Below are 12,877 nucleotides of genomic sequence, written 5' to 3'. Positions count from 1 at the left end.
AAGGTTGGCAAGCAAAACAAGCATGAAAAAAGCCCCTGGAGATGCCAAATAAGGGCTGTGATTGGCTTTTTGGTAACCCAATGTGGACTGGCAACCTAAAGGAGGCTCTGTTTGGCAGTACACCTGGTTTTTATACAACAAAAACTTGCCCTAAGTCTAGGATGCAAAAATAACCACCTGCTTTGAGGCCACTGGGAGCAACATCCAAGGGGTTTGTGAGGAACATGTTGTTCGTGAGCCTCTGGTTGGGGATCACTGTCATAGAGTAATGGTCCAACTGTAGAATGAAAAGATTTGGCTCTATGTTGGTTGATTATTCTGTGTACTAATGATTTTTTTTCCAACAGATAATACCATAAAAGAAAAGTCTCACAGTATACAATGGCAAGATGTTTCTGATGCCCAGACAGCTTTATCGCGATGTAGGAAAGGACGGGTCTGCGCAGAAATCCCAAGTATCAGTATCAGTGACTGGAGCTCAGAAGAAGACATTAAGAGTCCCCAGGTTAATGCTAGGTCAGTGTCCTCACCCTCCAGTCAAATTTCAGAAGAAGACAAATGGAACAGCAGAGCTGGTAGTGACCTCTATCTAACGGTTTCAGAAGACAGCAATTCTGCTTGTGAAGAAGAAAGTGTTGAGCCGCATAATAATAATGACCAAGCAGTGTTGTACTCCTTGCAGAGAGGGTTGCAAAGAAGCCCTCAACATCTGTTCAATGGCCAAAAATACTTCATATTTTCAAATCAAAGGGCAAAGCTGGAGAAATCTACTGAAGAACTGAACAATAAATATTCATTCCCAGGTCTAGACGACACGTTGTTTTCCAGTGAGACCAGCCCAACATTTTCATCCAAGAATGTAAACTCAACGCCAAGGCCAGGAGGCCAGCGTTCAACCCCTAAAGACTCGACCACCAACCTACCTTCTCCCAAGCAACGGACTCCTAATATCTTAAGCATTAATGAGGCTTCAGCCAAGAAGCACCTCAGTCAGCCACAGATGAGCTCCGACAGAATGTTTGGTAAAAACAGGAATGCTATTAGCATGGTGAAGCCATACTGTCCCCAGGAGACTGACATCGATTTGATTGATGAGCAGAGTAGCACTTTCCTAAAGATGGATACTAGCTATGATGGAATTTCATTTTCATACAATATGAGATCCAGCCAAAACTCACTAGACAAAGGCACAGAAAAGGCGAATTATGCCAAACCCCCGACGCCTCCACTACATCGATTTCCTTCTTGGGTAAGTACTGCATGTTACTCCGTAACATAAATTAACACTATTTTACAGTGTTAATATATTGTTTTATATTTTATATGATTATTAGAACAGTTCCTTGTTTTTGTAAAGCCTCACATACCATATGTGTTTTTTTTTCAATATGAGTAAAATCATGTTTTTTATTTATATTTCCTTGAAGAGCGCATAAATGCATTTCATGATGCCCCAAATAATTTAGTGCTGGGATTTCTCTTCTCAAGTCAACGTTGGTTTCTCTTCTGCTTTTTCCATTCTTTAATTATTACAAATTCAGGTTTTGAGATATATTAAAACATCTGAAAGGCACATTCTACTTTTCTTGCTGAGTAAAACCTCAGTACGTTGTCGTACAAGGTAGCCTTTATTCTTTAAAAGTTGTAAATAGTTCAGCAGTTCCCACACATAACTCAGAGGAGGTTATTTATCAAAATCCGAAAACATCTGTGTATTTTCTGAAAACGACTCTGACCAAATCCGCATGGGTTTTTTGCCCCTATTTATCAATACATTTTTAAGAAAATTTCCTGTGCAGGATAAAATCGTGGAAAAAATGCGAATCGTATACATTTTTCAGATTTAGATTGATTTCTACATGAACTCGGCAGGTCTGAGTTGGAGTACTTTTTTCTTTGGATTTGTATCACCCTCTGTGTTTAATAAATTCCAAAAAATTAAAAAAAAATTTCCACTAAAAATTCAGATTTTATAGTAAAAAAAAACTATAATTTTTCGGGTTTTTAACTTTCGAACTTTAGATGTCGTGGGCCCTGCCGACCCAGATCCAATCTGCTTGCCCTCCATCATCATTCCCCTGCTGCCCTCCCCCATGTACCCCAACCCTAAGTAGGGTTGCCACCTTTCCCCACCGCTAACTCTGATTGGGGGAAAGGGTGATGATGTTGCGGGGGCAGGTTGTGACATTGGTGGGTGGAGCTATGAAGTGGTGATTGATTGGCTGATCACCGTGTCGATCTCAGGGACTCCTGTATGGAAAGATTTCCCAAAAACTGTGAACCTTAGCCCCCCAGGATAGCAGCCTCAGTGGGCCTCGCACACTCCAGTCCAACCCTGCCTGTACTTGGCACTGCACCTGTTACAAATCATTTAGGCAGGCTGCAAAATGCAAAAAGAATTTCAAGCAATTTTTTTTGGACTTGGCATTCTGTCGTTCAGTAAATGAGCACTTTGAACCAAAACCATACACCTACAGTCAGATGACTTTAAGTGGGACATTCACTAAGATGCGTTGGTGAGCCAGCGTCCGCTTCGCCGCACTTCCCCAGGCCTATTTTCGCCATTTACGTAGTTACGTATTTTCGTAGTTACGTCCGTTGCGCAAATTCGCCAGGCGTAAGGGTGGGAAGTAACACTAGCGAATATATGCCAGCTTCCGTTAGTGAATTGGCGAATTAACGAAAATGCGCTACGCTGGCGCATTCACGCTAGCGTTAGGCGCTTCGTCGTTTAGTGAATTTGCCCCTAAAGCTCTGAACAAATGAAGGCAACAAGCCTTTGATCAAAATTGGTCGAAATTGAATCTTCTGTAGAGGGTTCAGTATTTGCCTGGATCCAAAAATGATGGGTTTGAAGCATTCCTAAATAAAAGGAAGGGTTTTTGTTTAGCCCCAGTTGTGGATATGGTGATTGATATGGTTCCATCATGGAGATAGCGAGTTGCTGTAGTTCTTACTAGTCTGTATATAGGAACATATTAAAAAATTGTCTGTTATAGCAGGCCGTGTGCTTCTGGCCGACAAGGTTGCAAGAAAAGTAGAGGAAAGTATAAGATGCACCTCTAAATGAGACTTTTCTTATATGATTGTCATCTTTACAAAGAGATAGAAATTCTGGTTTAATAGGGTGTCTACACTGGATCATGACTAATAGAAGGAACTCTTCTTGAGCAACTAGAAAAAGGTCTAAATTGAATTTGTTCTTTATCAGAGTTTAAAACTAAGACAAAAAAGAACAAACAACAACTAATGAGTTCAAAGCTGTTCCAAGTTTACATTCAACTTGGGGCTTACCCATTAAACAGCCCCTTGAGTGATAACAGGAGCCATCATTTGTATTGACATTGCTGTTGGTCAATAGTTAAATGTTCCTGGCCATGTACACAACAATTCTGTGCCTTAGCGTTCTTGGATCCCTTGAACAGACGTTGGAGAGACTCATAGTCAGACATTGTTATCTGGGGGAGAGGTAATAGAATTGGATGACGGTTAAGTAGAAATCATGAGAACTAGATTGTTTTTCTCATTTCTCAATAACTGTATTCCACAGAGTAAATTGTTTCAAATTACACATTTTTTACAGACTGTAGAACAGAGAAATTAAAATTCCCCTGAGAATTGCTCGGGACATGAGGCCGATACAATGTGATCCCAGACTAAAAAATATGTCCAGTGCAACAGCCAAATGTAGGAGTAGAAACAGGTGTTAGAGCTGCTCTTCCTCTCTCCGTTGAATCTTCCTTGGCCTTGTGTGAACTTGGATGTCTCAAACAACTGAAGCAAAACTATCACACAATAAGTCAAACAATATAAATACAGGTTTGCCAAGATCCTGCTTTGTACACAATGAGCCCAATTATCATTTTTATTAGACCCATGGAATTGGTGAATTTCTAGATGGGTTGGGGGGGGGCTATTGCACCTGCACAAATGTAACATATGGGAACAGCTGGAACTGGAAAAAATGAGGCTCAAGAATAAGGAGGATGCCTGGAGTTCCAGAGTGTGTGTGTGTGTGGGGGGGGGGGGCTTATATGACTTATACACTAAGTACGACTAAAGTGACTGCCCCATATTATTGACTGTATACATTTCTTTGCACACGGTTGTTTGCTGTTGCAGAATTTGATTAATACCCCCACTGTTGTGATACAGGCATAGCAATGTTGTGCTGCCAAATAAACATTATGGGGGAATAGTGTTTGTGAAACGAAAAAACTTACACTCGCACACCCTGGCCGTCCAGAAACACACAAATCCCAGGTGCTCGATGATAGAGGAATTGGGCAACCTCAGAAGCAACGTGGACACAGAACACACCGGCACAACATGGGTACTACTAGCAGGTATATCCTTGCTCATGTATTGCGGATGCAACGTTTCGGGGCGTGACCGTGCTTGAGAAAGGGGTCACGCCCCGAAACGTTGCATCCGCAATAAACGAGCAAGGTTATACCTGCTAGGAATAGTGTTTGTGTGCACATGAAGTAAGCATGGTGCTTGTGCAGACGAGAAGTTTGTGTGGTGTCCATACAGATGTGGAGTTGGTATGGTGTCCATACAGACGTGGAGTTGGTGTGGTGTACATACAGATGTGGAGTTGGTGTGGTGTCCATACAGACGTGGAGTTGGTGTGGTGTCCATACAGATGTGGAGTTGGTGTGGTGTCCATACAGACGTGGAGTTGGTATGGTGTCCATACAGACGTGGAGTTGGTGTGGTGTCCATACAGATGTGGAGTTGGTGTGGTGTCCATACAGACGTGGAGTTGCTGTGGTGTCCATACAGACGTGGAGTTGGTGTGGTGTCCATACAGACGTGGAGTTGCTGTGGTGTCCATACACATGTGGAGATGGTATGGTGTCCATACAGACGTGGAGTTGGTCCATACAGACCTGGAGTTGGTGTGGTGTCCATACAGACGTGGAGTTGGTATGGTGTCCATACAGACGTGGAGTTGGTGCGGTGTCCATACAGATGTGGAGTCGGTATGGTGTCCATACAGACGTGTAGTCGTTATGGTGTCCATACAGACGTTGAGATGGTATGGTGTTCATACAGACGTGGAGTTGGCATGGTGTCCATACAGACATGGAGTTGGCATGGTGTCCATACAGACGTGGAGTTGGTGCGGTGTCCATACAGACGTGGAGTTGGTGCGGTGTCCATACAGACGTGGAGTTGGTAAGGTGTCCATACAGACGTGGAGTTGGTGTGGTGCCCATACAGACATAGGGAATGATTCATCATTGCCCTGTATTCATTACGATTAGTCATTTTTAATAATTTATAACTGTCTGAATTGTTAATCGCCAACATGAAATTTGCATTTGGATGTGTGTTATTGCTCAGTGCTGCCCTGAGCACCAACACTCCTCTGAAAATGAAGGCGTTGACTACTTTGACCAAGACATAATTACAACTTCACCAGTTTTTATATAAATGTGTCTCGTCTTTAACCATTATTTTTCCCGGACAGTCAAGAAAGTGATAAATAGGAAAAAGTTAGAATTTCTGGACTCTACAGTTTGATCTTTCATAAATCTGCCCCATTGAGTTGGCATAGGGTTCATGCAGACTTGGGGCTAATGTACAGTACTTCTCAAGCACACATGATGCGTCCAGCCAGGAATACTATTTAGTGTGAATTATTTATTTCCCACCGCCCAGGATAGTTTAGTACATCTGATAACCAATGGGATTACCTAATGGAATGTCGATGTTTCTGTACTGGTTCATGTTGTTTGTTCTCTTGCTCACATATTTCATTCCATATTGTGCGAGTGAGATTTGCCTGTATGGCCACATCAAAAATTGATCATCAATGTGTATTTTATTTTTGATTCATAGGAAAACCGGATATACGCCATTGCCAAGTCAGGATTGAGAATGTCTAATGTTTCTTCCGAGGCCAACAATAAAGGTAAAGTAAGTGGCATCTGCCAGTCTTTGTCTCTTCTTCAAAGGGCCGTGAAGTTGTCATGGAGAATACCTGCAATTGGTATATTTTCATGAGAAATTTTCAAATTATCTTTAAAAAAGAGAATTTGTGCAGTGGGCACTGGACAAAAAGTACAACCATCGTTTGGTTAAAGGTGGTAATGGCCTTCTTAAACCCAAAAAACAATTGCTAGAAGGAGCGCACTCCAAAACCTCAATAAATAAATGTGAGGTGCTAATCCCAAAGAGCCTCCAATATAATAATGCACAAAGAAAGAAAAGGGATTGCACACAAATTACCTGTAGGAGGGTTCCATGGACACGGTTTTGCCGTACACAAGGGTCAGAGGAATCGGGAAGGCTGTATGGCAAGTTCAGAGCAGTCTGAGGTACTTCATTAGTCATAACAAAGGGAACAAGAGCGTGCCCGGACATTTCTCGTGATCGGTAAAACGGTGAGTGCCCGCATCTGAAAAAAAATAAAAATCATATAATACAATAATATCTTACATAAAATTAAATTGTACCTTTAAGTGTTCTCAAACAAAGGATATTGGCTTAGCTTATTCTGCACTGGAAATCTTTATCCCCGTAGATATGGTTTAAGTTAAAATGACTAATCACTTGGTAAATAGGAAACATCTGAACACTCCTAAATTGTCTTCTCCGTCAACATTTTCCAACTGCATTTGCATAAACACCCAAGTTGTATTCAAGAGTTAAAATGCTCGATAAGGTACTGCATTTTACATACGACTGCACCTAGGTGCAACATTTGGAGGTTATTTATTAAAGTCTGAATGTCAAAAACTCGAAAAATTCAATTTTTCTTTACTATCAAATCCAGACTTTTAGTGAAAAAAAAACTCAGAATCTGAAAATCTGGCAAATCAGACCTGCCGAGGTTGAAGTCAATGGTAGAAGTCCCTATCCTATTTGGAAGTTTCTGTGGTCTGCGCTGAATTTAGCCTGAAAATCCAAGTATTTCGTATTTTTCGGGAAAAACAATAACTTTTATTTGCCAGTTACAACATATGGCAACTGCATGTTGCCCTACGCGTTTCGACCAACAAATGTCTTCTGATTAACATCGTTGACAGGAAGCGGTAGTAACGTCACACATAATTCGCATCCTCAACAATGTTAATCAGAAGACATAAGGTATATAAACTGTCAAGATTTAAGGTTCTTTCGGCCTCTTTTGTATTTTTTTCCCCTGATGAAGACCTTTGTTGGTCGAAACGCGTAGGACAACATGCAGTTGCCATCTGTTGTAACTGGCAAATAAAATTTGTGCAATCCCATTTCTTTCTTTGTACCTTCTTAAACCCATCCTTGGCAAGGAAGGGGGTCACTATGCCTATTACTAAATCTGTTTTGCCCTCTGTGCCAACAGGTACCTTAATAACATCAGCATCAACATCAGGAGTCTACACGTCTCTTATATACAAGAATCTGACAACGCCAGTATACACCACTTTGAAAGGGGTAACTGTATTTTTAGGGGACTTTATCAGTTTGCCTCACTGTCTTGTTGTTTCTAGAGACGTATTACTATAGCACTAGAAAACAGTTCAGCAATCAGAATAGTAGAGGGCCTAAATATGGAGAGAAGCGATAAGAATAACAATAAAACTGAAGCCTTGTAGTCAAATTATAATGTGATTGCCGGGGTCCCTGACAACCCTGTTGTTTCTAGGGATGAGCTCAACTAGCACTAGAAAATAGTACAGAAATCAGAACAGTAGAGGGCCTAAATACAGAGAGAAGCAATAAGAATAACAACGAAACTAAAGCCTTGTAGTCACATTGTTATGTGATTGGTGGGATCAATGACTCTGACAACCCTGTTGTTTCTAGGAATGAATTAATCTAAAACTAGAGAAAAGTACAGAAGTCAGAATAGTAGAGGGGCTTATATAGAATGAAGCAATAAGAATAACAATGAAACTGAAGCCTTGTAGTCAAACTGTTATGTGATTGTGGGGTCAGTGACCCTAACAACCAACTAGAAATTCACGGTTCCAGCTGCACCTCCATGTAAACATAACATCTCTGCTCTTTATAGCCCCCATCATGTAATGTAAATATTGGCACTGACCCTTTTATCTGTAACTTGTAGCAACAATATGTACAGCTACCTGCTGGTTGGTTGCCATGGGTTACTAGGTTTACTAGAAGTAGTGGAAAGCTCACAACTTTAACTGGAAAAAAGTACTGATCTGAAAAAACCATAAAGCTTATTCTTGGGGTTTACGTGTTTTGTATCATAGAAAGCAACTCAGATTAGCACCAGTCCTTTGGAGGATTCTTCTAGTTCTGAGGAGGAGGAGAGTTCTTGTTCGAGTTCTCAGACCTCGGAATCAGACTGTCGGAACCAGAGTGATGCAGGAAGCCCTCGCGTCTTGAAGAGAGGTTAGTGGCTAATATGTTCTATCTATATACTAGCATTGATAGGGCCATGAAAAATCTCTCATGTGGTCCAGATTAAATATACCCACAATATCACAACTTCTAAGGAACATTTTGGTTCCACAAGAGCAGTGGTTGTCACATTTTTTCAGTTCAAGACCTCACTTTACTGTACATCCACTGGTCAGGTCTCCCAACCTTTGGTCAGTGCTCCCATTAAAGGTCCAACCTTTAGTCAGGTCTCCCCTTGAAGTCGAACTTTTAGTCAAGTCTTCCATTGAAGGTCCAACCTTTAGTCAGTTCTACCCTTGAAGTCTAACCTTTGGTCAGTGTTCCCATTAAAGGTCCAACCTTTGGTCAAGTCTCCCCTTGAAGTCCAACCTTTGGTCAGTCCTCCTATTAAAGGTCCAACCTTTGGTCAAGTCTCCCCTTGAAGTTCAACCTTTGGTCAGTTCTCCTATTAATGGTCCAACCTTTGGTCAGGTCTCCCCTTAAAGTCCAAACTTTGGTCAAGTCTTCCATTAAAGGTCCAACCTTTGGTCAGTTTCCCCTTGAAGTCTAACCTTTGTTCAGTGTTCCCATTAAAGGTCCAACTTTTGGTCAAGTCTCCCCTTGAAGTCCAACCTTTGGTCAGTCCTCCTATTTAAGGTCCAACCTTTGGTCAGGTTTTCCCTTTAAAGTCCAAGCTTTGGTCGAGTGTTCCATTGAAGGTCCAACCTTTGGTCAGTTTCCCCTTGAAGTCTAACCTTTGGTCAGTGTTCCCATAAAAGGTCCAACCTTTGGTCAAGTGTCCTGTTGATGTCCAACCTTTGGTCAGTCCTCCTATTTAAGGTCCAACTTTTGGTCAGGTCTCCCCTTAAAGTCCAACCTTTGGTCAAGTCTTCCATTGAAGGTCCAACCTTTGGTCAGTTCTCCCCTTGAAGTCCAACCTTTTGTCAGTTCTCCTCTTGAAGTTCAACCTTTGGTCAGTGCTCCCATTAAAGGTCCAACCTTTGGTCACGTCTCCCCTTGAAGTCCAACCTTTGACAAATCTTCCATTGAAGGGCCAACCCTTGGCCAGTTCTCCCCTTGAAGTCCAACCTTTAGTCAGTGCTCCCATTGAAGGTCCAACCTTTGGTCAGGTCTCCCCTTGAAGTCCAGCCATTGGTCAGGGCTTCCATTGAAGGTCTTACTCCATAAATTTGCACCTCAATAGATTTAATGAAGTCCATTGATGTCAATTATTGACGCTTTTGGCAACAAAGCCACAAAAGTTCTGCGGGAATGTGTTGGTACCGTTCCTGGGGGGGGGGGAGATTTCTCCAGGGCTGGTAACTTATTCATGTTTTTTGTTCTCCAAGTGCCACGAGGAGTTGAGGGTAGAGGGTTTGCATTTTCCCTCAATAAATAACATTATAAAGACAAATTGAAAGAACATTGTCTCCCTGCAGGCATCTCCTTCTCCTCCATGACTTCAGACAGTGATTATGCGATTCCCCCTGATGCATATTCAATCGACAGTGAATTCTCAGAACCAGAACAGAAGCTTCCAAAAACCTGTTCCTCATCAAATGACAATGGCAAAAATGTGAGACATATGTGTGTGTGTGAATTTTCACTGTCATTTTCAATCAGAATTCCATTATGTGTTGGGCCTGGGCAAGATTATACTCACGCAACTGATTGTATCTGAATCATGATTAGTTCTACAGATTGTTTTAAAGGGGAACTCCACCCAAATTTATTTTAAAAGCAATTATTCTGAACAACTTTTCAATATAAAAGAATGAATATTTTTAAATGGTTTTAGAGGTATTTGTAATTGTATTTCATTGTTTATGTTGCTTTAGGAGCTTCTAGAAAAGTCCGGGTATTTGCTAAAAATGGGAGGCAAAATAAAAACTTGGAAGCGGCGATGGTTCGTACTTAAAGGAGGGGAACTGCTGTACTACAAATCTCCAGTAAGTGAAGAAAAGCTTTAAGCCTACTCTCCATTTTGCTGTGGGGTCAATTTAATAAATATTGTTGTTTTGTAGAGAGTAGTTATGATAGTTATTACTTATCACAAATAAACTCATGTTTTCATATTTACTTTGCTGTTCTGAGAGCTTGTCCCAGTTGTTAATCCTTGCATTGGCAACTATGAGTTTGAATGGTGTTAGAGCTCAACACTGCCACTAAGCTCTAACACAAATGGTTTATGACTGTGCAGAGCTTTGATAAATACAGTGGGGTAGAGTCTTGCAGCGGGTCTGGTACCCTGCGGGATGAGGGTAGGATTTTCAGGTGTGAGTATAGATGCAGGTCTGCGGGTTTTGGGGCGGATTGTGGGTCCCAACTGTATTTATTTTCTTATGTTATACAGGAATGGGATCCATTATCCCGAAATCAGTTATACAGAAGGCATCTGAATTACAGAAAGGCCATCTCCCATAGACTTCTTTTTTTTCCAAATGATCCAAATTTTGACAGATAAATTTCCTTTTTCTGTGTAACAATAAAACAGTAGCTTGTACTGAGCATGTGAGTGTCACAGACACTTTCCAAGATGGTGACCCCCTGTGACAAGTTTGAAGTCCTGGATCATTGCTGCTATTGACAAGCTGAAACTTTAGCCTCGTGCAATAAGTTCACTATATAAAATATGCCATTTTTAGCCACATTCATTTTAAGGGTTTAGTTCTCCTTTAAGTGCAGTTATTGTGCAATTGTGTTGGCTTTGCTTTAAGGGGAAGGAAACCTAGTCGGCGCAAACCCCCCACCCCCCCTCCCGTTTGTTGCCCACCCTCCCTCCTCCCCCCTGGCCTACCCGTCCCGCTGGGCAAATGCCCCTAACTTGTTACTTACCCTTCTGCGCAGGTCCAGTCCAGGGAGTTCACCGACGACATCTTCTTCCACGCGATCTTCTTCCTTCTTTGAACGGCGCATGCGCAGTAGGATCATTTCGCCGGTACGATCTACTGCGCATGCGCGTGACTTTTGGCGCATGCGCAGTAGATCGTACCGGCGAAATGATCCTACTGCGCATGCGCCAAAACGCCGTTCAAAGCAGGAAGAAGATTGCGTGGAAGAAGATGTCGTCGGTGAACTCCTGGACTGGACCTGCGCAGAAGGGTAAGTAACAAGTTAGGGGCATTTGCCCAGCGGGACGGGTAGGCCAGGGAGGGTGGGCAACAAACGGGAGGGGGGGTGGGGGGTTTGCGCTGACTAGGTTTCCTTCCCCTTTCAGCTCCATCTCAATTAAACAGACACAGTGGCTGCAGAGAGACCAGGGCTTGTTGAGTGACTTGACAGTTGGGCAGTTGAGGATAAATACAGTTTACAGGAGGCGGGGGGGGGGGTGTTTCAATACCTTTAAGGGGAGCTCTGCTATTTGTGTCCCAATTTGATTAGTGCTGATGTCAACATTTTTATCCTGCAGAGTGATGTCATCCGGAAACCACAAGGTCAGATTGAGTTAAATTCATCCAGCCACATCCTCAAAGGTGATGGGAAGCAAACTGTCCAGGTGATATTTCCCATATTTTTATATTATATTTACATACATGTGTACAGTATATATATATATATATATATATATATATATATATATATATATATATATATATATATATATATATATATATATATATATATATTGATCAATTAAATAATTCATCTGAGAGTTTATTCAGGTTACCTTATTGATTTAATATTTTATTTGTTATGTTCTGTCATTGACTACTACAATTTGATCTCAATCTATACTCATTGCCATGTGGTACATGTGTAGTAAGATCTTGATAGTGAACATTGTTTTATGTTAATCTGGTAGTTTGTTTTTAGAATTATCAGTAAAAACTATTAAAAAATTAATGATCTCTGAAAACACATCCCATACATCTGCTGTACATAAGTACTGTAGAGATAGGTTACCTTTAGTGCAGAACAGCTCATCTCACAGAGCAGCAACCTCCCATAATTCCTCCAACAACTGGGTCAACATATTTAGGGGATTTACCCTCCACTCTCCTCTAAATATGTGCACCCCGTTTATTTTTTGAGCTAGAATCCTGCCAGAAAAGATTTAGAGATAGATAGGGTCTTCTGCTGGGAATACACCTATCTTTGTCTAGGACTGGACCTTTAGGACGAGTGGGGTCCAACTGTTCAAGCAATTAGGCTGACCCACAGTAGTATATAAGGATGGTTTGACCCAGTATAGAGTATGTATGCAGCAGACCCCAGCCCCAGATAAAGGTCAAGCCAAGAAGGAGAAAGTCTTCAGTAAAACCAATATGAACACATACTTCACAGACCTTCTGGATGAGGTTTAAAATTTCAAAGAAACTTTATTTCACATCTAGATGGGAAATAGATGGGAAATAAAGCTTTGTTGAAATTTGAAACAGCATCCAGAAGGTCTGAGAGGTGCACGTCCATATTGGTGTTAAGGAGGACTTTCTCCCCTTGCTATGGGTTCAGGGAGCAGCACCAGAATCACTGATGGAGAGCGGGGACTTACCCTGATATCAAGCAGTGAGTGGGGTGTAACAAGCGGAGGATT

General features: G+C 41.6%; 1 protein-coding gene across 1 annotated transcript in view; it reads left to right on the top strand.

Annotated features, from left to right (window-relative positions):
• plekhh2.L (pleckstrin homology, MyTH4 and FERM domain containing H2 L homeolog) overlaps positions 1–12,877 on the top strand; it is a 77,914-nt gene that overhangs the window by 44,924 nt on the left and 20,113 nt on the right. Inside the window, exons 8-14 of the mRNA XM_041562502.1 lie at positions 348–1,249; positions 5,851–5,923; positions 7,337–7,428; positions 8,214–8,355; positions 9,783–9,919; positions 10,182–10,292; positions 11,753–11,839. Coding sequence (XP_041418436.1) covers positions 348–1,249; positions 5,851–5,923; positions 7,337–7,428; positions 8,214–8,355; positions 9,783–9,919; positions 10,182–10,292; positions 11,753–11,839 — 1,544 coding nt within the window. The remainder of the gene's footprint in view (positions 1–347; positions 1,250–5,850; positions 5,924–7,336; positions 7,429–8,213; positions 8,356–9,782; positions 9,920–10,181; positions 10,293–11,752; positions 11,840–12,877) is intronic.

The sequence above is a fragment of the Xenopus laevis genome, chromosome 5L (assembly GCF_017654675.1).
Source record: "Xenopus laevis strain J_2021 chromosome 5L, Xenopus_laevis_v10.1, whole genome shotgun sequence".
NCBI lineage: Eukaryota > Metazoa > Chordata > Amphibia > Anura > Pipidae > Xenopus > Xenopus laevis.
The sequence above is the reverse complement of the archived record's forward strand: the minus strand, read 5'-3'. Positions and strand labels throughout refer to the sequence as shown.